Here is a 27,103-nt window from a genome sequence, read left to right as displayed (position 1 = left end):
CTGAAGCCTTTCAAGACTGTCGCTCTGCTATGCCAACTGGCTCTTCCAGTCAGTGTCCTCTCATTTCTAACTGACAGTGACATTTTGCTCTCTAGGCTTGGGCTTAAGCGTTGCTGGTGGAGAAATGGACATTCCTTGCACAAATGAAACTACTCTTCTTGCTTCACCCATGTACCTCTGGATTATTCTTCCTGGGTGTGGCTAAGAGATCACAGTTTAGGAATGCAGTAACTGTAGCCTAAAAAGTTCAAGAGAAGACATGGTTAGAATACATATTCTATGTTTATGTTAGAAAAATCCAATGGCTAAATATAACTAGGAAATGACTTATTATTCACATTTTCCTGTATTCTCTGGGTAAGACTTGCATTTTTGGTAATTATCGATGAAACAGAGTAATAATCTTTGTTACTGGAAGCTAGTACTCATAATCGGAGAAGGCAATGGCACCCCACTCCAGTACTCTTGCCTGGAAAATCCATGGACAGAGGAGCCTGGTAGGCTGCAGTCCATGGGGTCGCTAAGAGTCGGGAACGACTGAGCAACTTCACTTTCACTTTTCACTTTCATGCATTGGAGAAGGAAATGGCAACCCACTCCAGTGTTCTTGCCTGGAGAATCCCAGGGACGGAGAAGCCTGGTGGGCTGCCGTCTCTGGGGTCGCACAGAGTCGGACACGACTGAAGCGACTTAGCAGCAGCAGCAGTACTCATAATGGCACAATGGATGCACCATCATGAGTAAAGATGTAACCAGCATTAAATAAATGATATTAGGGAACTGTAGAGTTAAGATCTACATAGTTCAGTACAATAGTAACTGCATTACTATTCTAATCACAGTGGGAGATATGAAATTAGCCAGGAACGGCACATTTGATAATAAAGAACATAAAGAGACTATATCCTTGGCCTATATACTAGGAAGACCCTTCACATCACTGATTGGGCAATAAACATACTCCTTTTCCTTATCCATTATTCTAAATATTCACTGACAAACCACTCTACCTTATATGGGACCATGGATTTTATAGTACATTTAAAAATCAAATTGTTTATAAAAGCCCTGTAAAAACAAAACAAAAATCCCTGCAGGCATGCCTGATTAGTCTAGGAGAAACCAGAAACCACAAAAATATTATCTTGGAAATAGAGTGCAAAGAGATCAAATAGAATATGGAATGACAAATCCACTGGATTTGAGGGTTATAAAACTACCAACACCATAGCCACTGGAGGTGGGGAGAGAGAACAAATTTCAGTAGGTTGAACAGTAAGTGACGTGAAATATGACAGTGACTATTTTTTTTGGTCAAGACTAGCTGTAAACAATAGTAGACAGAAATGTGGGAGCAACTATTACATGGAGCATCAAAAATAATAATGAGTGAAATTGACTGCATTTGAGAAAATAAAAATTCTTGAGTAAATACTGGAGAGTGGGAAAAACAGATTCACTTAACACCACTAGTAGACAACTGTAACTTTTTTTGGCCATGCTGCATGACTTGTGGGATCTTAGTTCCCCAACCAGGGACTGAACAGCAGGTCCTCAAAGTGAAAGTGCAGAATCCTAACCAATGGACTTCCAGGGAATTCTCTAATACTGACTCTATTCTTTTTCTTTTGGCTGTGCTGAGTCTTCACAGCGTGCCTGGGCTTAGTTGCCCCATGGCATGTGGGAGTTTAGTTCCCTGACCAGGGGTCAAACTTGCGCTCCCTCCACTGGAAGGCAGATTCTTAACCACTGGACCACCAAGGAAGTCCCCTCTTTACTCTTAAAAAAGAAGTACCTGAATAATAGAGATCTGGTAGGCAACATCGTAAGCAAGCAATCTTATTATCTGACATCACTAACAGTGGGGCCACTTGACATTGTGTCTCCTAATGTAATACAATATGAAAGGCACAACATAAACCTATGAGATATCTCTGTTAAAACCCTAAATCTAATTATGTTCTAGAAAATGAGACGAGACATAACCGAAAACCATGGAGTCACTTTAATGAAATCCTGCTTAAACGTCAACAATTACAAGACGATGTAGGGACAAGTTAAAAATCTTAAATATGGGCTAAACATTAGATCGGAGAAGGCAATGGCCCCCCACTCCAGTACTCTTGCCTGGAAAATCCCATGGATGGAGCCTGGTAGGCTGCAGTCCATGGGGTCGCTAAGAGTCGGACATGACTGAGCGACTTCTTTCACTTTTCACTTTCACACATTGGAGAAGGAAATGGCAACCCACTCCAGTGTTCTTGCCTGGAGAATCCCAGGGACAGGGGAGCCTGGCTGGCTGCCGTCTATGGGGTCGCACAGAGTCGGACATGGCTGAAGGACTTAGCAGCAGCAAATATTAGATAATATTGAAGATGGGTATAATGGCAACAGCCCAAACAGAAAGACAGGAGGTGGTGTTCATTATTTTCAGAGATTACAGAAGTTGTGGGTGACGAGATACAGACAAGTTGCAAAGCATGGGTGTGAGAAGGCAAGGCAATACCAGGTGATCTCCATGAAGTATGAGGCAAGGAGAGTAGGTTGGTTGGTGCCATGAAGAGTGAAGATTTGGAGTAGCTACTGTGGGGAATGGCAAAGGCAGCTGACTGGAGACACATAAAATTTTTTTTATGGGGTGCATGGACTTCCCTGGTGATACAGGGGATAAGAATTTGCCTGCCAGTGCAGAGGACGAAGTTTTGATCCCTGGTCTGGGAAGACTTCAAATACCACGGAGCAACTAAGCTCACGTGCCACAACTACTGAACGTGAGTGCTGCAACTACTGTGGCCTGTGCTCTGCAATGAGAAGCCTGTGCAACGCAATGAGGAGCAGCCCCTGCTCAGCCACTAGGGAAAACTTGTGCACAGCAGCAGATCTTTACGGGGCACAGGTGACGTGATGCTAAGGACCTGAATGTAAATTTCCCCATTTTTGCTCATTATTAGCCCTTTGGGATTATCTTCCTATCATAGAACTCATTGATACTAATTGCTTGTTTATTCGTCTAGACCATGAGTTTCTTGAGGTAAAGGGCCTTGACTTTCATTTTTGAGTTCCCAGCACCTAGCACAGTGCCTAGCATGTAGTAAAGTGAAGTTGCTCAGTTGTGTAATCCCATGGGCAGTATAGCCTAGCAGGCTCCTCCAAAGGATTAAAAAAATACAGACTAAACAAAATAGTGACAGTTTCACATTTAATTCAGTCTTTATTGACCCTTCTTCTGAGTCAAAGCCCACAGATGCTGCTGGGTTAACTGATTATCTACCATGCTCCCAGAGCAACATAAATGTAATATCCATTAAAAGTTCCATCATTGTGTTAATTGTATTGTATTGAAATTGTCTATTATATTTGTCTTACCTAGTAGACTAAAATCTTTTGAGATCAGTGATCTTGTAGCTTTGTATCATAAACCCAACAGTAGTTGGCAGGCATTTTCTGATCTAAGTTGAACAACTAAGAAAGACTAAGTTTTGGTCTGCAAAAGCTTTATTTCTGCATGTATGTGTGATTTAACAAATACTTTTAACAAGCAAAATTAACAATATTACTTAAGTACAATCAACAATACAAGATAAAGTGCCAAATTATTTGAAATCAGAGCATTCTGGATAAAACACTGGGAAAAACAATGGCTTCCCCTTGTTTATAGGCATTAATAGCACCTCTTTTCTATTTGCTTCAAGTCTTCAAAATGGTAAGTCTGCTTTCCATGACACTGGAGGCAGAGTTTCCAAAGAGACGTACCTGTAAAAGCTCAGAAATTGGGTTTAGATGACATTTTGTGAGAACAGTTCAGGAGACCATGCACTTTTAGTTTCAGGTGCTGAAGGTGACCAATTTTCTGAAAATGGAAGGCAACATATGACTTCCGCACAAGAACCACGTCCCAAAACTGACTCTTTAGAAATCCAGCCTGACCTTATATTGTTACAGTCAGGAGTTTTCTGTTTTATAACTGCTGCTGTAAGCATAGTCTTTAAATTTAACTCCTTCTTAATTAAGCATTTACCAGTTCTTTGCTTGCCATATTTCAGTTTTTTTCTTGGTAACTCATTTTGATCAGGAGAATTATAAGCAGCATGGCATTTCTTTAGACCCGTGGCCCGGAATCCAAGCATATCTGAAGGAAACACTTTTTGTGTGGTAGGAGGGACCCACTCGTCAGCGTCAGTTTCAAGGCACTCAGTGACAGGATGGTTGTTGGAGACCTCTGGTGGTGTAATACCAGATACAGTAGGGCTTCTGGATTTCTGGCCAGGTGTCTTTATATTTTTTGGACAGACAGGGGTGGCCTGCTGTGCGTCCTTTGCAGAGGAAATCCTTGTTTTTTTATAGTTGGCATCAAGGTCCAAATAAAAGGCAGGTAATTTTTGGAAAGCTCCTTTCATCCCATGAATCCTACTTTGATGGAATCCAGTAACTGGAGTTGACTGTGAACATGGAACAAAGTCTTGGCTATATTCAAAATCATATTCTGAATCTGAGTGAAAATGAGGTGGAGAGGGACAGGTTCTTGGATAGAGAGAGGCAGATGTGTTTTGCAAGGATAATTTTTGTGATGACTGGCTGGAGTTTTCAGAAAGTGATCTCCGTGAAAAATCAGATTCTGTATGATGACTTTCTGCCAAAGACTTTCCCCACTGTAAGAAAATATCCTGTGACCTTTGGGTCATTTCTGTTACAATGTCCATCTCTTTAGGACTATCATCAAAGAGATCCACAGAAGCATTGTAACTGCCTTCATGACCAGTAGAACAGTTCTGTGTTAGGTTATTACCAGTGTGTTCATAAAGCATTTCTCTCAATATATTCATACTTCTATTTGGAGTACTGTGAAAAGCTTCTAAAGGATATGTGAGTTTCCTGCAAATTGTCAAACTGTTGCCCTGATTCTTTGGCTGCCTACAGTATTGTTTATTTTCTAAGCTGGGAAAGTTGGAAACAACATTATACCTCCTAGAATGCAAAGTTGTCAACTTTTCACTCATTTCTGAAAGTGATTTTTCTCCACATCCATTATTATATTTGCTGCTGAGACAAGAATGGTCAGCCTCTGAAGTATTGTGCTTACATGAAATTTCAGTCTCACATGGTAGAATTCTCGTAGACTTAAGAGCAACTGTTGTGCCTGAGCCTTTTGAAGATGGAAACAGAGCTGACAGATGAACATTTGGTAGAGAATGTTCAGAAATATCTCTTTTATTACCACTAAAAGAGAGAGCCTCTGCTCTGTTCTCTGGCTGTGATTCCTTATGAATGCTAGGACTTGGATTTGCTTCATGGTTGGAAAGGAAGTTCTCTCTGCTGGAGTTTGCTTTGACTGTTCCTGGTGGTGACCGTAAGGCTATACGTGGTGTATGCAAGGCTCCAGGGGTTCTTTGTGGAGTCAATGATAAGCTGCTGTGGTCCACATGCAGTTTACTGATGTCATTATCTAGACGACATTTCCTGCGGCTGGCATCTGTCTGGTTTACAGCGATTTCACTTTCGATAGCTGCCAGAAATTTGTTTAGGCTTTCAGAGAGTGGCAGGTCATCCCAGATCTCAAGGTCACAGTCCTGGGAACCACTGGCTATTTCCTCAAGCCTGAGTGATGAAGATGGATAACACATACATCTCTGCTGAAAGCTAGGGAGGGTATCTACCTCCTGATTCTGGTGACATGTTATCTCATGCTGAGAATATGTAACTTCCACTGCACTGTGGAAGGATTTTGTATTCCTTGGTTCAAATCGCTCCTGTACTTTCATAGGGAATAAATTAGAGTCAGGAACTCCAATTTCATGATGATTGCTATGAATTGCACTTGGCTGATTAGCCTGTAGGCCAGGTTCTTCATCTAACTTTAGTGCTGAACTCTTTTTGTCCATATGTGAAACAAGGCTCCATGAACCCTGAATGGTATCAAGGCAGCTATTGGAACCAGTGGCCTCTGCAGAGATGCACTTTCTGTTCTGGTGAAGAGTACCAATGGCCTTGCTTTGTTCCGAAGCTGAAAAACCATCATCTGTTAGTTGTGAAACAACAGAAGTGAGTTCTAGTGATAGCTGCCAGAATCCTGGAAAATAATCTTTGTCATGGGGCTCAAAACAAGAACTGCTGTTAGGGCCACATAAGCTGCTGAGATCGCTATTCGAACTTTCTAAAGCAAGTAAGTGGCTATTAGGTGTCTGGGAGCCACAGCGAAGTTTCCTGGCAGCAGAAAGCTTCAAAAGCCGACGGAAATAGTCAATGACAGTGAAGCCTACAACACTTGGGTCTGGTGGAATGATCTGGCAAGCTACGAGTGCTTTAACTACTCTCTTGTGGTCTGAGCACTGCTCTGAGAAGTTACTGGAACCTGAACCTTTTCCATGCTGGTTTTCAAAATTCTGTGAAAGAAGTAAATGAATTTAAATGAGAATAAATTTTTCTTCCTTTGACTTCAACATGAAACAGGGATTTAAAAGGTTAAAACAGATGTAGCTATAACTCCCACCCCCATAATTCAATTCCTCTAGCATGATAGGGTTATATGGAATTGTAATTATGGTGAAATAAACGTTGGAGTAAAGAGATTTGTCTTCAAATTCTGTTCCAAACATTTCCTAATGTGGGGACTTTGGATAAGTTATTAGGAGCCTCAGTTTTTTCATTTATAAAGTAAGGATACAAAGGCAGGATTATTATATTAGCAATAACATACAAAAAATTGTGGTGCTTAGCAAATAGTTGTTGTTCAATAAATGGTAGTTACTATTACATTTCTCACTAGCTTCCATAAACTTTGAATGTTTAAAGGAATGTTCTTATATTGTTAAAAACAAAAAAGGAGAAAAAGAGGCATCTAAGATTTTAACACAGAAAACCTCTGTAGCTCCTAGTTTCAACTTCCCTTTAGGTTTTCTCACTGTTCAGTTGTGAAGTGCTGTGTTCCCTTTTTAAAGCCCTGATCGCAATACAGGCAAAATATTCATTTGTTCCAGTTAGCATACAAGAGACAGAAAAGGATTATTCCTTAAGAGTCAGCACGTTCTTAAGACTTCTTCTACAGTCACTTTTATATAAGACCATCCTTCCTAACCTATTCTAAGAGTTATCAGTATTCAGTTACTTTGCTTTCAATGTTACTTCCCTCCTCCTTTTTGTAGATATGAGTTGATCAAAGTTTTACTATAGAATCTAAACCGAATTTAGAGAGCACAGTAAGTACCAAATATCAAAACAAAATACCTAACGCTTATGAATTTATAATAAATTTAGATTTCTAAAACTCTGAAAGCCTTTCAACAGGGCTCTTCTAGCTTTTGAAAGAGGAACTTGTCATATACATGATGTTTTAAAGGATCACCTATAGCCCATTTTTATGTAGTTTAAAGGGTTTCTACAGGCCCTCACATTTATGACTCCTAAAAACTACTTAGAAAATTAAAACAGTTTCACTACAATGGAAATATTAGCTTAATACTAAGAACAAACTAGTCTCAATTACCGTCACTCCAAAAACAAAGTTTTGTCCGACAAAGCAAGTTTCCACTGCTTTAGTTAATAGGTTTTGAGTTGTATCACTGCCCAGAGTTTCTGGTATTTCACTGGGATCCTGAATGTACCTTAATTGAAAAGAAAATAAAAAATGGGAGAGCATGAAACTTTTAAGTTACATATAGAAAAAAGAAATGTGACTTTAACAGCTAGGTGTTTTGTTCCCTCTGAATTCCTATAGCCTAGAAAGACAAAAGCAGTTGATCAAGTGTGAATAAAGTAGATGCCTGTCTAGTAACCAGGCCTAGCAATTATTCTAAAAGTGGCAGTGGGAGAAGTGGTGGGATCTTTAGCCCTTCTCCTCAGTGTAGAGGGAAGTCTTTCCCCATCGCTGGCAATCCTGGCTGTGGTCCTTGGCTTTTCCTTTCTTCAAATCAGTTTGCTCAAAGCTACAAGGAGATGGACAGAGATTTTCTCTCTCTATAAATATATACTTACATTGTCAGGACAACATCTTAACAGGTCCAACTATGCAGATGAAGTTGCAATGCAAATGAAATAAATGACAAAATTTCAACTTCTGATATGTAAATATTCCTTCAAATAGCTTCTTCTACCTCAAGAGACCTTAGCCACTTGATTTGAATAATCCTTCAGTTTGAAATGATTTTACTTTCTTCATCTATATTTCTCTAACTTGGATTAAAGTTTTGTAATTTAATACTCTATTTACAGTTTAGTTGGTCTGAATAAAAGGAGCATGGTTTAACATTATCACAATATGTATTCATAAAATAAACATCTTTCTCTTTCTTTCTTATCTTTTTAAATGAACTGATGATTTGAGGTCAAGGGATCATCTTTTTACTAAATGCGTATTATTTTAAAAACACATATCTTCAAACTTGATGTACGTGTCTAGGAAAAGAATGCTTTAAATATTCTTACCTGTGCAAACCAGTGGCTGTGAGACCAAAAAATGCATCTAAGCAGCTTCCAAATACAGTAACGCCAAATAATTTGTTTGATTCTGCAACTTTTAAGGAAAGCTTGTATCTGTAAATGGCATTTTCAGCTTCACCAGTAGAGCCACATTTTGGACAATAAGACCTGGAAAAGGGCAGGGAAAAAAGAGATGTTCACTAACTTTTTTTGTGATGTAAAATAAATCTGGCAAAGTGAAGGTTAAAAATATTTTCTGTACAAAATGTACAACTTACATTGTAAAATGATTTCAGATCAACCTCTTTTAAATTTTCTCTATTTATAAGTTACTTTTACTGGTGGGGACAAACTAAATATAGCGAAGTAAATGCCACACCAAGAAAAGACCTAAAATTTAATGTCTATCTTCTGTTCAAAGAACAATGAGTAATCTTTAAATATTTGTAAAGTTTCTAGTCATATTTTTCTCACTATGATAAAGATAACTTAACTTTTAAAAAATTCATTGAAATATGTTGAGAATTTATTAGATTACAGAAACTAGGTACAAAACATCTTGTTTAACTTGTGTTGCAATTATGGTCAAAGTCTTTCTTATTAAAAAATACTATGTGTCAAGTATAACACTACTGTAATGCACTAGCTCTCTGGTCTTGGAATATATATTAAGATCTTTAAACTTAAACTTACTCATCTGTGAAATCCAGGATTGAAGAAGGATAAAATGAGGCAAAGTATAAGAAATAAAGTTAAAGAGTCTAGTATAGATCTTGTCAAATTAATCTGTTTAGTCTGTTGCTCTCTTATGATTAAATATTGGTTTACTGACACTTCTGCTTATGTTTCCCTCTTTTCTAGTTGTTTGTACTATTTTGGAATTCTGCTACCTATCTTTAACATTTTTAGTTTAGCAAACTGACCCCTTAAAACATCTATGGTAATGGTTAATTCTAGAATGTTTTTTCTTCATGTCGCTAATGATTTGGCTTAAAAAAAGTGGAAAAGTGCAAACAGAAAATAATGTTAAAACGTAGCAGTATAAATTTGATTGCTTCCAGATAGCCACTACTGCTGCTGCTGCTGCTAAGTCACTTCAGTCGAGTCCGACTCTGTGCGACCCCATAGACGGCAGCCCACCAGACTTCCCCGCCCTTGGGATTCTCCAGGCAAGAACACTGGAGTGGTTGCCATTTCCTTCTCCAATGCATGAAAGTGAAAAGTTAAAGTGAAGTTGCTCAGTCGTGCCCGACTCTTAGCGACCCCATGGACTGCAGCCTACCAGGCTCCTCTGTCCATGGATTTTCCAGGCAAGAGTACTGGAGTGGGGTTCCATTGCCTTCTCCGAGATAGCCACTAGGGGGAGCCTAAATTCCATGACTCACAAGGTGACTATTTTGAACAAAGGTTAATCCTTCATATAAATTACTGATTCGCCCACGTTACATTTGTGCTAATTATTTTTTTATCCACAATGATAATGGAACTGTGACAATCCATTCATATAATCTTAACCAAACTGGCTGGAGTTTGTGTTGTATTCTGGGCATAGAATAAGTGAAGGTAATCCACTTACCAGGGTGATAAAACCTCACTAGTACCAAGCTCTAGTGAAATGAATTAGTGTTTTAAATGTTTTAAACATATATTAGAACTTGTTCAAAAATTATGTATTAATAATGCATTCAAGTCTAATGCAAAATTCTTAGCAAATCTTAGAAATAATATGCATCAGTGTTTTACAATTTATAAACGTTTTCACAACCAAGGGAAGAGAAACCCAAGTAAGACAGTAGGCGCTGAAAGAGGGCATCAGAGGGCAGACAGACTGAAACCACAATCACAGACAACTAGCCAGTCTGATCAAACGGACCACAGCCTTGTCTATCTATGAAACTAAGCCATGCCGGGTGGGGCCACCCAAGATGGACGGGTCATGGTGGACAGGTCTGACAGCATGTGGTCCACTGGAGAAGAGAATGGCAAACCACTTCAGTATTCTTGCCTTGAGAACCCCATGAACAGTATGAAAAGGCAAAAGATAGGATACTGAAAGATGAACTCCCCAGATCGGTAGGTGCCCAATATGCTACTGGAGATCAGTGGAGAAATAACTCCAGAAAGAATGAAGGGATGGAGCCAAAGCAAAAACAACACCCAGTTGTGCATGGGACTGGTGATAGAAGCAAGGTCCGATGCTGTAAAGAGCAATATTGCATAGGAACCTGGAATGTTAGGTCCATGAATCAAGGCAAATTGGAAGTGGTCAGACAGGAGATGGCAAGAGTGAACATCGACATTCTAGGAATCAGTGAACTAAGGTGGACTGGAATAGGTGAATTTAATTTAGATGACAATTATATCTACTACTGTGGGCAGGAATCCCTTAGAAGAAATGGAGTAGCCATTATAGTTAACAAAAGTCCAAAATACAGTACTTGGATGCAATCTCAAAAATGACAGAATGATCTCTGTTCATTTCCAAGGCAAACCATTCAACATCACGGTAATCCAAGTCTATGCCCCAATCAGTAATGCTGAAGAAGCTGAAGTTGAACGGTTCTATGAAGACCTACAAGACCTTTTAGAACTAACACCCAAAAGAGATGTCCTTTTCGTCATAGGGGACTGGAATGCAAAAGTAGGAAGTCAAGAAACACCTGGAGTAACAGGCAAATTTGGCCTTGGAATACAGAATGAAGCAGGGCAAAGGCTAATAGAGTTCTGCCAAGAGAACTCACTGGTCATAGCAAACACCCTTTTCAGACAACACAAGAGAAGACTCTACACATAGACATCACCAGATGGCCAACCAACAATGAAATCAGACTGATTATATTCTTTGCAGGCAAAGATGGAGAAGCTCTATACAGTCAGCAAAAACAAGACCGGGAGCTCACTGTGGCTCAGATCATGACTCCTTATTGCCAAATTCAGATTTAAATTGAAGGGAGTGGAGAAAACCACTAGACCATTCAGGTATGACCTAAATCAAGTTCCTTACGATTATACAGTGGAAGTGAGAAATAGATTTAAGGGATTAGATCTGATAGACAGAGTGCCTGATGAACTATGGAAGGAGGCTCATGACACTGTACAGGAGACAGAGATCAAGGCCATTCCCATGGAAAAGAAATGCAAAAAAGCAAAATGGCTGTCTGGGGAGGCCTTATAAATAGCTGTGAAAAGAAGAGAAGTGAAAAGTAAAAGAGAAAAGGAAAGATATAAGCATCTGAATGCAGAGTTCCAAAGAATAGCAAGAAGAGATAAGAAAGCCTTCCTCAGCGATCAATGCAAAGAAATAGAGGAAAGCAATAGAATGGGAAAGACTAGAGATCTCTTCAAGAAAATTAGAGATACCAAGGGAACATTTCACACAAAGATGAGCTCAATAAAACAAAGAAATGGTATGGACCTAACAGAAGCAGAAGATATTAAGAAGAGATGGCAAGAATACACAGAAGACCTATACAAAAAAGATCTTCACGACCCAGATAATCACGATGGTGTGATCACTGACCTAGAGTCAGACATCCTGGAATGTGAAGTTAAGTGGGCCTTAGAAAGCATCACTACGAACAAAGCTAGTGGAGGTGATGGAATTCCAGTGGAGCTATTTCAAATCCTGAAGATGATGCTGTGAAAGTGCTGCACTCAATATGCCAGCAAATTTGGAAAACTCAGCATTGGCCACAGGACTGGAAAAAGTCAGTTTTCATTCCAATCCCAAAGAAAGGCAATGCCAAAGAATGCTCAAACTACCGCACAATTGCACGCATCTCACACGCTAGTAAAGTAATGCTCAAAATTCTCCAAGCCAGGCTTCAACAATACATGTACCATGAACTTCCAGATATTCAAGCTGGTTTTAGAAAAGGCAGAGGAACCAGAGATCAAATTGCCAACATCCTCTGGATCATTGAAAAAGCAAGAGTTCCAGAAAAGCATCTATTTCTGCTTTATTGACTATGCCAAAGCCTTTGACTGTGTGGATCACAATAAACTGTGGAGAATTCTGAAAGAGATGGGAATACCAGACCACCTGATCTGCCTCTTGAGAAATTTGTATTCAGGTCAGGAAGCAACAGTTAGAACTGGACATGGAACAACAGACTGGTTCTAAATAGGAAAAGGAGTACGTCAAGGCTGTATGTTGTTACTCTGCTTATTTAACTTATATGCAGAGTACATCGTGAGAAACGCTGGCCTGGAGGAAGCACAAGCTGGAATCAAGATTGCCGGAAGAAATATCAATAACCTCAGATATGCAGATGATACCACTCTTATGGCAGAAAGAGAAGAATTAAAGGGCTTCTTGATGAGGGTGCAAGAGGAGAGTGAAAAAGTTGACTTAAAGCTCAACCTACAGAAAAGTAAGGTCATAGCATCTGGTCCCATCACTTCAAGGGAAATAGATGGGGAAACAGTGGCTGACTTTATTTTTGGGGGCTCCAAAATCACTGCAGATGGTGATTGCAGCCATGAAATTAAAAGACGCTTACTCCTTCGAAGGAAAGTTATGACCAACCTAGAAAGCATATTGAAAAGCAGAGACATTACTTTGTCAACAAAGGTCCGTCTAGTCAAGGTTATGGTTTTTCCAGTGGTCATGTATGGATGTGAGAGTTGGACTGTGAAGAAAGCTGAGTGCCGAAGAATTGATGTTTTTAAACTGTGGTGTTGGAGAAGACTCTTGAGAGTCCTTTGGACTGCAAGGAGATCCAACCAGTCCATCCCAAAGGAGATCAGTCCTGGGTGTTTATTGAAAGGACTGATGCTAAAGCTGAAACTCCAAAACTTTGGCCACCTGATGTGAAGAGTTGACTCATTTGAAAAGACCCTGATGCTGAGAAAGATTGAGGGCAGGAGAAGCGGACAACAGAGGATGAGATGGTTGGATGGCCTCACCAACTCAATGGACATGGCTTTGGGTAAACTCCGGGAGTTGGTGATGCACAGGGAGGCCTGGTGTGCTGCAGTTCATGGGGTTGCAGAGTTGGACACGACTGAGTGACTGAACTGAACTCATATTTTATTTGTTTTGATAGGTAAACAAGGCATTTACCCCATTCACAAAACTGGGAAATTGGGGTGAATTGTTGCCCAAGGTGACAAAGTTAGTGATTTTTTATGACCAAATCCAAGGCTTTGGATTCTTTGCCGGGAGTTCCATCTTGGATGATAACTATAGGAATGGTATGGTTAAGAATGAACTATCTTATAAATAGAGAATATCAATGATAGCCTAAGAAAGACTAGAATTAGCATATTACTAAGTTATGACCAACCTAGATAGCATATTGAAAAGCAGAGACATTACTTTGCCAACAAAGGTCCATCTAGTCAAGGCTATGGTTTTTCCAGTGGTCATGTATGGATGTGAGAGTTGGACTGTGAAGAAAGCTGAGTGCCGAAGAATTGATGCTTTTGAACTGTGGTGTTGGAGAAGACTCTTGAGAGTCCCTTGGACTGCAAGGAGATCCAACCAGTCCATTCTGAAGGAGATCAGCCCTTGGATTTCTTTGGAAGGAATGATGCTAAAGCTGAAACTCCAGTACTTTGGCTACCTCATGCAAAGAGTTGACTCACTGGAAAAGACTGATGCTGGCAGGGATTGGGGGCAGGAGGAAAAGGGGATGACAGAGGATGAGATGGCTGGATGGCATCAACGACTCGATGAATGTGAGTTTGAGTGAACTCTGGGAGTTGGTGATGGACAGGGAGGCCTGGTGTGCTGCGATTCATGGGGTTGCAGAGTCGGACACAACTGAGCAACTAAACTGAACTGAACTGAGAGTTAATGCATTATTAGCAATTATGAATATATATACTAAATTATATATTTTTATATTATATGTAAAATGAAGGTATTTATTTATGCAGTTTCCTTTAATCCTTTTGGGAATAAGCTAAGCCTTAACTGAAATAAATGTTAGTGTGGAGTAGATCAGAGCTTTACAAACTTCAATATGCAAATCAATCACCTAGGGATCTTGTTAAAAACGAAGATCCTGATTCACTATGTCTGGGACAAGGCCCAAGTTTCTGCATTTCTAACAAGCTCTCAGGTGATGCTGATGCAGCTGTTCCTCAGACCACATTTTGAGAAGCAAGGGTAGAGACAACACATTCAAGTCACAGTCCCTGATTTAATTTCTAAAGGCACTCCTATATCCAAAATGTCACTTTTTATGGAATAGCAGTGCACTGAATATGGCAGCAAATTTGGAAAACTCAGCAATGGCCACCAGACTGGAAAAGGTCAGTTTTCATTCCAATCCCAAAGAAGAGCAATGCCAAGGAATGCTCAAATTACTGTACAACTGCACTCATTTCACATTACCAAGATTATGCTCAAAATCCTTCAAGTTAGGCTTCACCGGTACATGAACTGAGAACCTCCAGATGTGCAAGCTGGATTTAGAAAAGGTAGAGAAACCAGAGATGAAATTGCCTACATCTGTTGGATCATAGAAAAGGCAAGACAATTCCAAAAACACATCTACTTTAGTTTCAATGATTATGCTAAAGCCTTTGACTATGTGGATCACCACAAACTAGAAAATTCTCAAAGAGATGGGAATACCAGATCACCTTACCCGTCTCCTGAGAAACCTGTATGCAGGTCAAGCAGCAACAGTTAGAACTGGACTTTGAACAACTGACTGGTTCAAAGTTGGGAAAGGAGTACATCAATGCTATGTATTGTCACCCTGCTTATTTAACTTATATGCAGAGTACATGATGCGAAATGCCAGGCTGGATGACTCACAAGCTGGAATCAAGACTGCCAGGAAAAATGTCAACCTCAGATATGCAGATGATGGTACTTTAATGACAGAAATCGAAGAGGAACTAAAGGGCTTCTTGATGAGGGTGAAAGAGGAGAGTGAAAAGGCTGGTTTAAAACTCAACATGCAAAAAACTAAGATCATGGCACCCGATCCCATCACTTCATGGCAAATAGATGGGGAAACAATGGAAACAGTTGCAGATTTTATTTTCTTGGGCTCCAAAATTGTGGACGGTGACTGCAGCCATCAAATTAAAAGACACTTGCTCCTTGGAAGGAAAGCTATGATAAACCTAGACAGCATATGAAAAAGCAAAGACCTCACTTTGCGACAAAGGTCTATATAGTAAAAGCTATGGTCTTTTCAGTAGTCATGTACAGATGTTGAGAGCTGGACCATAATGAAGGCTGAGAGCTGAAGAACTGATGCTTTCAAACTGTGGTGCTGGAGAAGATTCTTTAGAGTCCCTAGGACTGCAAGAAGATCAAACCAATCAATCCTAAGGGAAATCAATCCTGAATATTCATTGGAAGGACTGATGCTGAAGCTGAAGCTCCAAAACTTTGGCCCCCTAATGCAAAGAGATGACTTGTTGGAAAAGATTTTGATGATGAGAAAGATTGAAGGCAAAGGGAAAAAAAGGCAGCAGAGGGTGAGGTAATTAGATAGAGTGTCACCAACTCAATGGACATGAATTTGAGTAAACTTCAGGAGATAGTGAGGGACGGGGAAGCCTGGTGTGATGTAATCCAGGGTTGCCAAGAATCAGACATGACTTGGCAAGTAAACAACAATTACTAGTTTGAGCTGGGTGGATGGTTTATATGGACAAATGAGTTGCCTTCTGTGCTCGTAATTTATGTATATGTAAGTTTGTTCCTTCATATGAAATTATCATATTCACATACACGCCCACACATATATGCATATGATAATCTTCTCAAATGAAGACCAAACTTGAAAAAAATTCTGAGGGTTCGTTTAAGTATTGATTTATTTGGCTGTGTTAGTTCTTAGCTGCAGCAAGCAGGCTTCTTTGTAGTAGTGGTGTGCGGCCTCTAGGGCACGCAGGCTCAGTAGTCATCGTGTACAGGCTTAGTTGCCCCACTGCATGTGGGATCTTACTTCCCTGACCAGGGATCAAATCTGCATCCCTTGCATTGGAGGGCAGATTCTAAACCACTGGACCATCAGGGAAGTTCCCCCCAAACTAACTTTATACAGCTGACCCTTGAACAACACAGGTTTGAACTGCAGGGGTATACTTATCCATGGATTCCACCCCTACCCCCCAACAGTACTGTATATTCTGTGGTTGGTTGAATTCTTATATTTTCCTTCTCACACTTTCAGGGTTTATTTTTACCTTTTGGAGACCAGGATTATCCGAGAGAGGCACTTTTGACATGAAGGATATATAAAACTAGAATTCTGAAGAGCAAGAACTGAGGCAAGAAGAAATTTTCTTCTTCTATTCATGTGTTCCCAATGTGGCCTGCAAAACAAAGTAACTGTGGGATGAATGGCAAATCTTTAACTGCATGTGAATAACTCATTTCTTAGGAAAATCACCTAACTTTCACTACAAAGTCAATAGATGTTTTTTGTAGTAAGTGTCAGTATATTGGAAAACTAATTGTCTTTTTCTACATAGTTAAGAAAGTAAGACTTAAAACAGAGTAGCTCAAGCAAATGTTGGGTTTTTGAATAAATGTTCTACCCTGGTAATTCAAGAAAGGTATCATTTAACTTCTTTCAACATCTTTAAAGAAGAGCTATACAGAACTTGTTTCTACCATTAACAGGAAAGAACGTAAATGAACTTACATGAATGTTTAAACCCTAACTGGTGGGAAACAGTTCTTTTTAGCGGGAAAATATCACTTCATTAGATTTCAGTATTTGGGCTCGGTACATTTTTATACAACCTGAAAAGGGAAAAAAAAGACATTTTAGAGTGTACAAATAGAAAAATAAAAATCAAAGGAGGGTTCAAAGTGCTTTATGAGCCTTGTATAAAACACATCAGAGAAGTAAAACAATAAAATAGCAATTCACCTCTTTTATATTTTCTTTTTAAATAACCTAACCCTACACCTAAAGCAACTAGAAAAGGAAGAAATGAAGAACCCTAGGGTTAGTAGAAGGAAAGAAATCTTAAAAATTAGAGCAGAAATAAATGCAAAAGAAACAAAAGAGACCATAGCAAAAATCAACAAAGCCAAAAGCTGGTTCTTTGAAAGGATAAATAAAATTGACAAACCATTAGCCAGACTCATCAAGAAACAAAGGGAGAAAAATCAAATCAATAAAATTAGAAATGAAAATGGAGAGATCACAACAGACAACACAGAAATACAAAGGATCATAAGAGACTACTATCAACAATTATATGCCAATAAAATGGACAACGTGGAAGAAATGGACAAATTCTTAGAAAAGTACAACTTTCCAAAACTCGACCAGGAAGAAATAGAAAATCTTAACAGACCCATCACAAGCACGGAAATTGAAACTGTAATCAAAAATCTTCCAGCAAACAAAAGCCCAGGTCCAGACGGCTTCACAGCTGAATTCTACCAAAAATTTAGAGAAGAGCTAACACCTATCCTGCTCAAACTCTTCCAGAAAATTGCAGAGGAAGGGAAACTTCCAAACTCATTCTATGAGGCCACCATCACCCTAATACCAAAACCTGACAAAGATCCCACAAAAAAAAGAAAACTACAGGCCAATATCACTGATGAACACAGATGCAAAAATCCTTAACAAAATTCTAGCAATCAGAATCCAACAACACATTAAAAAGATCATACACCATGACCAAGTGGGCTTTATCCCAGGGATGCAAGGATTCTTCAATACCAGCAAATCAATCAATGTAATACACCACATTAACAAATTGAAAAATAAAAACCATATGATTATCTCAATAGATGTAGAGAAAGCCTTTGACAAAATTTAACACCCATTTATGATAAAAACTCTCCAGAAAGCAGGAATAGAAGGAACATACCTCAACATCATAAAAGCTATATATGACAAACCCACAGCAAACATTATCCTCAATGGTGAAAAATTGAAAGCATTTTCTCTAAAGTCAGGAACAAGACAAGGGTGCCCACTTTCACCATTACTATTCAACATAGTTTTGGAAGTTTTGGCCACAGCAATCAGAGCAGGAAAAGAAATAAAAGGAATTCAAATTGGAAAAGAAGAAGTAAAACTCTCACTATTTGCAGATGACATGATCCTCTACATAGAAAACCCTAAAGACTCCACCAGAAAATTACTAGAACTAATCAATGATTATAGTAAAGTTGCAGGATATAAAATCAACACCCAGAAATCCCTTGCATTCCTATACACTAATAATGAGAAAACAGAAAGAGAAATTAAGGAAACAATTCCATTCACCATTGCTACGAAAAGAATAAAATACTTAGGAATATATCTACCTAAAGAAATTAAAGACCTATATATAGAAAACTATAAAACACAGGTGAAAGAAATCAAAGAGGACACTAACAGATGGAGAAATATACCATGTTCATGGATTGGAAGAATCAATATAGTGAAAATGAGTATACTACCCAAAGCAATCTATAGATTCAATGCAATCCCTATTAAGCTACCAACGGTATTCTTCACAGAGCTAGAACAAATAATTTCACAATTTGTATGGAAATACAAAAAACCTCGAATAGCCAAAGCTATCTTGAGAAAGAAGAATGGAACTGGAGGAATCAACCTACCTGACTTCAGGCTCTATTACAAAGCCACAGTTATCAAGACAGTATGGTACTGGCACAAAGACAGAAATATTGATCAATGGAACAAAATAGAAAGCCCAGAGATAAATCCACACACATATGGACACCTTATCTTTGACAAAGGAGGTAAGAATATACAATGGATTAAAGACAATCTCTTTAACAAGTGGTGCTGGGAAAACTGGTCAACCACTTGTAAAAGAATGAAACTAGAACACTTTCTAACACCGTACACAAAAATAAACTCAAAATGGATTAAAGATCTCAACGTAAGACCAGAAACTATAAAACTCCTAGAGGAGAACAGGCAAAACACTCTCCTACATACAGCACAGCAGGATCCTCTATGACCCACCTCCCAGAATATTGGAAATAAAAGCAAAAATAAACAAATGGGACCTAATTAAACTTAAAAGCTTCTGCACAACAAAGGAAACTATTAGCAAGGTGAAAAGGCAGCCTTCAGAATGGGAGAAAATAATAGCAAATGAAGCAACTGACAAACAACTAATCTCAAAAATATACAAGCAACTCCTACAGCTCAATTCCAGAAAAATAAATGACCCAATCAAAAAATGGGCCAAAGAACTAAATAGACATTTCTCCAAAGAAGACATACAGATGGCTAACAAACACATGAAAAGATGCTCAACATCACTCATTATCAGAGAAATGCAAATCAAAACCATTATGAGGTACCATTTCACGCCAGTCAGAATGGCTGCGATCCAAAAGTCTACAAGCAATAAATGCTGGAGAGGGTGTGGAGAAAAGGGAACCCTCTTACACTGTTGGTGGGAATGCAAACTAGTACAGCCACTATGGAGAACAGTGTGGAGATTCCTTAAAAAATCGGAAATAGAACTGCCATATGATTCAGCAATCCCACTGCTGGGCATACACACTGAGGAAACCAGAAGGGAAAGAGACACATGTACCCCAATGTTCATCGCAGCACTGTTTATAATAGCCAGGACATGGAAGCAACCTAGATGCCCATCAACAGATGAATGGATAAGAAAGCAGTGGTACATATACACAATGGAGTATTACTCAGCCATTAAAAAGAATACATTTGAATCAGTTCTAATGAGGTGGATGAAACTGGAGCCTATTATACAGAGTGAAGTAAGCCAGAAAGAAAAACACCAATACAGTATACTAACGCATATATATGGAATTTAGAAAGATGGTAACAATAACCCTGTGTACGAGACAGCAAGAGAGACACTGATGTATAGATCAGTCTTATGGACTCTGCGGGAGAGGGAGAGGGTGGGGAGATTTGGGAGAATGGCATTGAGACATGTATAATATCATGTATGAAACGAGTCTCCAGTCCAGGTTCGATGCACGATACTGGATGCTTGGGGCTGGTGCACTGGGACGACCCAGGGGGAGGGTGTGGGGTGGGGGAAGGGAGGGGGGTTCAGGATGGGGGGCACGGGTGTACCTGTGGCGGATTCATTTCGATGTTTGGCGGAGCTAATACAATATTGTAAAGTTTAAAAATAAAATAAAATTAAAAAAAAATTTCAAATGTTGGTTTATCAAAAATTTTAGTTTGTATATAGCATAATGTAAATGCTCTGAAATAAACATCTCCTTGGATGTTCAAGATAAAGCTATATCAATAAATTTTCAGTTGTAAACACATGGCAAAAACTTTCAATTTCTGAAAATCGGTGAAACGTTCTGAGACTGGCATCAGTAAATTTTGATAAAGTGGAAGTCATTAGTTTAAAAATCATAATAAAATCTTTTACATATAGCTCATCCTGAGGATGATCACAAATTTTTAAGTGTGATTTTGGAATGGATATCTTAAAAGTGACACTAATCCTGTCTATCAAGCAGAATATTTCTGTGAAAACAAAATCTTGCCACCGAAGGCAGTAAGACGGAAACTTACAAAGATTATAGATAAATGGATTTACATAAATCACTGATTTATGTTATTAAAGGGGGCATAAGAAACAAAAAAAAAAGAAAAAGCAAAGACATTTCACCCTGCTTAATTCTTGTTGAAGTCCTTGCTTTTGTACCCTTAGGTATACATGACTAATAAGTTTCTACCAAAAGCAGATACGTATTCCTAGATTTGGCTGTCACCTTAGGTCACATGGCAATCTCTAAGGATAAGGTAGAGGAGGTGACATAGTAGAAAGGCAGGCCAGAGAACACTGCTATTATTAGTGCTACTGACTTCAAGTTCCTTCTTGCCAAGTGGCAAATGATAGAATGTATGTCAGTAAAGGCATCTTTTCCAAACATCTCTAAAACCCAGTCTGGGTACAGTGTTAATATGGTGGTACAGCTACCTATGTGCTTAAAAGTGAAGTGTTAATTGTTCAGTCATATCTGACTCTTTGCAACCCCATGGACTGTACACCGCCAGGCTCCTCTGTCCATGGGATTCTTCAGTCAAGAACACTGGAGTGGGTTGCCATTTTCTCCTCCAGGGAATCTTCCTGACCCAAGGATTGAACCTGTCTCCTGCACTGCAAGCAGATTCTTTACCATGAGCCACAAAAGAAGCCCATATATGAGCTAGGGGAGATAAAACAGGGCAAAACTCCCTCCTGAAAATGTAGTCTTTTATCTGCTTAAAACCTTCTAGTTTGAAATGAAGCTTCAATTCCCCACAATGCCTGTAAGGCCTTAGCTCATCTAGCACCACCTCTTTGACCTCACCTTGTCCCACTTGCCCTCTTTAATCACTACACTTCAAGCCATGCCAGCCTTCTTTCTGCTCCTTAAATGCACAAAATAACTTCTCTTTTCAGGCTTCTGTTCTTACTTTTCTCTTTGTCTATAAAGCTTTTCCCTTAGTTCTTCAAATAGTTGGCTCTCATTCTCGTCATTAAATCTTTAATATTACCCTGTAGAGAGCCCCTTTTCATTTCAATAAATACTGTCTTCTACTTGGTTTCCATGATATCATCTATTTTATTCCTTTATGGTCCTAACCACACTTTTGATATATGCCATCATGAAAATGTATGTATCAGATGATACATGCTCCCTCGTTTCTGTTAGTTCTACCCTCATTAGTCTGAAAGTTTCATGAAGATGGGGGCCTGGTCTATCAAGTCACCAGTAAATGAAAAACATATATAAGCAGACATATTTGAGAATTAATTTCTAAATTAATTGTGCAAGCACTAATTGCTATATTTTTAAAGGCAAGAAATTGGTTAAATTGTTATTATTTAAGGGTTTATTGCCCTCTAGTGGAGAAATAAGTATGTTCAGAAAACTATAATAATGGTTGGTAACTTGGAGAACTGAAATGAAAAAGGTCATTAAGGTATTTTTATTATTTTTGTTTCACTTGGTAAACTAGGCAAATGGCAAAAAGCCTTTCCATCCATTGGCAGTGGACAAATATGAAATCAGATCCTTTAAGGCAGTCACTATTAGTCATTCCAAATACTGCATTTTAGACTCTTTTGTTGACCATGATGGCTACTCCATTTCTTCTGAGGGATTCCTGCCCGCAGTAGTAGATATAATGGTAATCTGAGTTAAATTCACCCATTCCAGTCCATTTTAGTTCGCTGATTCATAGAATGTCAATGTTCACTCTTGCCATCTCCTGTTTGACCACTTTCAATTTGCCTTGATTCATGGACCTAACATTCCAGGTTCCTATGCAATATTGCTCTTTACAGCATCGGACCTTGCTTCTATCACCAGTCCCATGCACAACTGGGTGTTGTTTTTGCTTTGGCTCCATCCCTTCATTCTTTCTGGAGTTATTTCTCCACTGATCTCCAGTAGCATATTGGGCACCTACTGACCTGGGGAGTTCCTCTTTCAGTATCCTATCATTTTGCCTTTTCATACTGTTCATGGGGTTCTCAAGGCAAGAATACTGAAGTGGTTTGCCATTCCCTTCTCCAGTGGACCACATTCTGTGCCCCAACCAGTAACTCTGAAGAAGCTGAAGTTGAATGGTTCTATGAAGACCTACAAGACCTTTTAGAACTAACACCCACAAAAGATGTCCTTTTCATTATAGGGGACTGGAATGCAAAAGTAGGAAGTCAAGAAACACCTGGAGTAACAGGCAAATTTGGCCTTGGAGTGCAAAATGAAGCAGGGCAAAGGCTACTAGAGTTTTGCCAAGAGAACGCACTGGTCAATCCTTTTCCAAAAACACAAAAGACTCTACACATGGACATCACCAGATGGTCAACACCAAAATCAGATTGATTATATTCTTTGCAGCCAAAGATGGAGAAGCTCTATACAGTCAACAAAAACAAGACCAGGAGCTGACTGTGGCTCAGATCATGAACTCCTTATTGCCAAATTCAGACTTAAATTGAAGAAAGTAGGGAAAACCACTAGACCATTCAGGTATGACCTAAATCAAGTCCCTTATGATTATACAGTGGAAGTAAGAAATAGATTTAAGGGACTAGATCTGATAGATACAGTGCCTGATGAACTATGGACTGAGGTTCGTGATATTGTACAGGAGACAGGGATCAAGACCATCCCCATGGAAAAGAAATGCAAAAAAGCAAAATGGCTGTCTGAGGAGGCCTTACAAATAGCTGTGAAAAGAAGAGAAGTGAAAAGCAAAGGAGAAAAGGAAAGATATACCCATCTGACTCAGAGTTCCAAAGAATAGCAAGGAGAGATAAGAAAGCCTTCCTCAGCAATCAATGCAGAGAAATAAAGGAAAACAACAGAATGGGAAAGACTAGAGATCTCTTCAAGAAAATTATAGAGATACCAAGGGAACATTTCATGCAAAGATGGGCTCGATAAAGGATACAAATGGTATAGACCTAACAGAAGCAGAAGATATTAAGAAAAGGTGGCAAGAATACACAGAAGAACTGTATAAAAAAGATCTTCACGACCTAGATAATCACGATGTTATGATTACTCACCTAGAGCCAGACATCCTGGAATGTGAAGTCAAATGGGCCTTAGAAAGCATCACTATGAACAAAGCTAGTGGAGGTGATGGAATTGCAGTGGAGCTATTTCAAATCCTGAAAGATGATACTGTGAAAGTGCTGCACTCAATATGCCAGCAAATTTGGAAAACTCAGCAGTGGCCACAGGACTGGAAAAGGTCAGTTTTCATTTCAATCCCAAAGGAGAATTGATGCTTTTGAACTGTGGTGTTGGAGAAGACTCTTGAGAGTCCCTTGGACTGCAAGGAGATCTAACCGTCCATTCTAAAGGATATCAGCCCTGGGTGTTCTTTGGAAGGAATGATGCTAAAGCTGAAACTCCAGTACTTTGGCCACCTCACGCAAAGAGCTGACTCATTGGAAAAGACTCTGATTATGGGAGGGATTGGGGGCAAGAGGAAAAGGGGATGACAGAGATTGAGATGGCTGGATGGCGTCACCAACTCGATGGACATGAGTTTGAGTGAACTCCGGGAGATTGTGGCCCCATGGACGTAGCCCACCACGCCCTTCTGTCCATGTTTTCCAGGCAAGAATACCATAGCAGGTTGTCATTTCCTATTCCAAGAGATCTTCCAGACCCAGGGATTGAACCCACGACTCTTGTGTTTCCTACATTGGCAGGCAGAATCTTTACTACTAGTATCACCTGGGAAGTCCAAGTTCAATATACTTATTTATCAATTATTTATTATGCAGCTGATAAATACCAGGTGATGGGAATAATATGGGATGAACAAAATAGACAAGGTCCCTACCTGGTCACTAGATCTATAGCCTAGTAAGAGATAGGTGGAAAATTCTATACAAGAAAAGTACATTATACCATGAGAAAATATAACAGGGGGACTCATTTAGTCTAAGACTGTGGCCAAAGGACGAAATCACTCCTTTAAAAAACTGGTCCACACTTCTAATGGCATACAGAAAAGGAGATGTGACTAACTCCTCTCCCTTTCTTTATTCCTCCTGAAACTGCTCTTGCTTTGCAAGAAAATCTTTATCATTCTGTTGCTCTCAGATTTCCCATTTCATATATCATAGGACAGACTCCTCAGCTATGGAAAGGGTAGTTACTTTGAGTTGCTTTATTAAAGCTGTCTAATGGTCTTCCTCCAAGGGTGCATACTTTGTCTAATCTTTCTAAAGGCAGTCATAACAAGTCCCTGAGAAATGATCTTCTGACATTAAAATGAAAATTCTGGAAAAGGGAGAGGGAGGCAGGAGATTAAAAAAAAATCAAATAAGCAAAAAACAGACAAAACCTCTTTTGTTTGGAGAAATACTGATGAAAAGTATTTTAAAAACATTACTCAGGAAACTCTTAGTGAGTATCAAGCACAGTTTGTTCATTGCACATATGACAGGTAAAGTTCCAGAGATAGGGAAGAGGACAGGGTTACAGATAGAAAAAAAAAATCACCTCATGCAGCTGTCCTTTCTGAATACAATCCAGCAACACTGGCCTTTTCTTAGTTTCTTGAACATTAAGATGCTAAGTTCTTTCCTGCTTTAAGGCCTTTACATAACCTGTTCACTCTGGAATTTTCTTCCTTTCTTCTATTGCATGGCTAGATCATTCTCATCTTCTAGGCCTCAATTTAAGTGTCAGCTCCTCAGTGGCCTTTCCAAACAAACCTAACTCAAATAGATTCCACTTCATTCTTTTTAAGCCCACACATAAAAAGTTTAAGTTTCATTAGGAAGGACTCTCACATCTTGTTCACCATTGTGATCCTAGTACTTAGAAGTTCTTGGCACAGAGGGAGACACTTAAAAACTATCTGTAGAATGAGTAAGTAACTACTGGGTGCTTTGTGACCCAATTTTGCAGGATGATGAAAGGCTTCCTGATAGAAAGCTTCATAAATTGAGACCTAAAGAATGATTAAGAACTAGGTGGGATGGGATTCAGATGGGGTCTGAAGGGGGAGAATGGTGCATTTGAGGGACTCAAAAGGACATTCCATGTGGTTGGAGCATAGGGCTGGAGAGGTGGGAAAAAAAAGCTGGAGTACTAGGCAAAGGCTAGACAAGAAGGGCCCCGTTAAGCACGTTAAGGAGTTTAGACTTAAACCTGAGGGCAAACAGGAGCGACCAAAGGAAAGGTTTTTAATGGGGAGTGCCTGATCAGATTTGTACTTTTTGTATTTGTACTTTGCTAGGCTGTAATCAGCCTAGCAACGTGGAGACTGGATTGGAATGTAAGGAAATTGAAAGAATCAGCTGGGAGGCTACAGTCATAATTATGAAGCAGTTGTGCTGAACCAAAGTAAAACTGTCCAGAAGTGTATGGACTGCGATATTCAAGAGGTTGGTATGGCTTGATGTGAGAGACAAGGAAGGTACCTAGAAAACTTGTTTCTGGTTTGAACACTCTGCTCAGTGAGCACTTGTCCCTCTGAGTCATCAAAGCAGTTTGGCAAAGATCCCTTTTCAGTAGATACTACTGGGCATAGCAGCCAGCTGTGTACGAGCCTCCGAGCACCTCAAAAATTGCAGTAGCACCTTTTTCCTCCCTGTATTTCGGGTTCCAGACACTTATCCGTTTCCAGGTCGATGGCACACACAAACGCTCTCTGACTGACTGCAACAGCACCGTCTAAAATGAAAAGAACTGACCTTCTCACTCTTCTACTTTCATAACCGCCCTTTTATAGAAGAGACTGACTCCTGAAAAAACAACATAGAATGCTCTGAATGCTCACTCAGAACGACGTTCAAGGGTCTTCTTAGGAGTCTCCGGCCCTTGCTCCCAGAGAATCTCCTCCCGCACCTCCTCACCTGAGGCAGAAGACCAGGAACCTACCCGGGCGAAGCTCCTTGACGCAGACACCCAGGACCCAGGACTCAAGCGGCTAGAGAAAGTCTTCCAATCGAATCTCCCGCTCCTCCTTCCGCCGGAAGTGACGCCATCACCGTCTGGCCTCAGAGCCAATCAGAAGACGCCGCCGCCGAGGTTGGGAGATGTAGCGCGACAACCTGTGAGGTTTTGGGAACGACCATTTTCGTAGGAGAGGGTTAGGCAAGTGTCCTTTCCCAACTGATTGAGCAGTAGTACAGTCGGTTTTGAGGCAGCGTTGAGCCAGCTAGGCGTAGGGACCCCGGGAAGGGTGGTAGTGGGTGGGAGCGCCCCTCAGACTGAGGTTCACCTGGCTGACTGGAAGGAGAAGCGGAAGTTGGTGGT

General features: G+C 39.7%; 2 protein-coding genes across 6 annotated transcripts in view; one reads left to right on the top strand and one right to left on the bottom strand.

Moving 5' to 3' along the window:
* Positions 1-26,863, bottom strand: DDIAS (DNA damage induced apoptosis suppressor). Of its 5 annotated transcripts, none has more exons than XM_055581454.1 (6): positions 26,625-26,780; positions 17,034-17,134; positions 16,573-16,701; positions 8,419-8,580; positions 7,481-7,598; positions 1-238 (listed from the first exon to the last, which is right to left on the bottom strand). In XM_055581454.1, coding segments are annotated over exons 2-6 (486 nt in total). In that variant the 5' UTR covers positions 17,036-17,134; positions 26,625-26,780; the 3' UTR covers positions 1-163. The 5 variants fall into 5 exon arrangements, with proteins under 5 accessions (XP_055437429.1, XP_055437426.1, XP_055437427.1 ...); XM_055581451.1 differs by lacking the exon at positions 1-238 and adding an exon at positions 3,478-6,380 and having other exon boundaries at positions 26,726-26,863; XM_055581452.1 differs by lacking the exon at positions 1-238 and adding an exon at positions 3,478-6,380 and having other exon boundaries at positions 26,701-26,853.
* Positions 26,859-27,103, top strand: part of PRCP (prolylcarboxypeptidase) — an 88,216-nt gene continuing 87,971 nt past the window's right edge. Inside the window, exon 1 of the mRNA XM_055581457.1 lies at positions 26,859-26,941. The gene's annotated coding sequence lies outside the window, so the exon portion shown is untranslated. The remainder of the gene's footprint in view (positions 26,942-27,103) is intronic.

This window comes from Bubalus kerabau, chromosome 5 (assembly GCF_029407905.1).
Source record: "Bubalus kerabau isolate K-KA32 ecotype Philippines breed swamp buffalo chromosome 5, PCC_UOA_SB_1v2, whole genome shotgun sequence".
In the NCBI taxonomy this organism is placed as follows: domain Eukaryota; kingdom Metazoa; phylum Chordata; class Mammalia; order Artiodactyla; family Bovidae; genus Bubalus; species Bubalus kerabau.
This window is presented reverse-complemented; position numbering and strand designations above follow the sequence as displayed.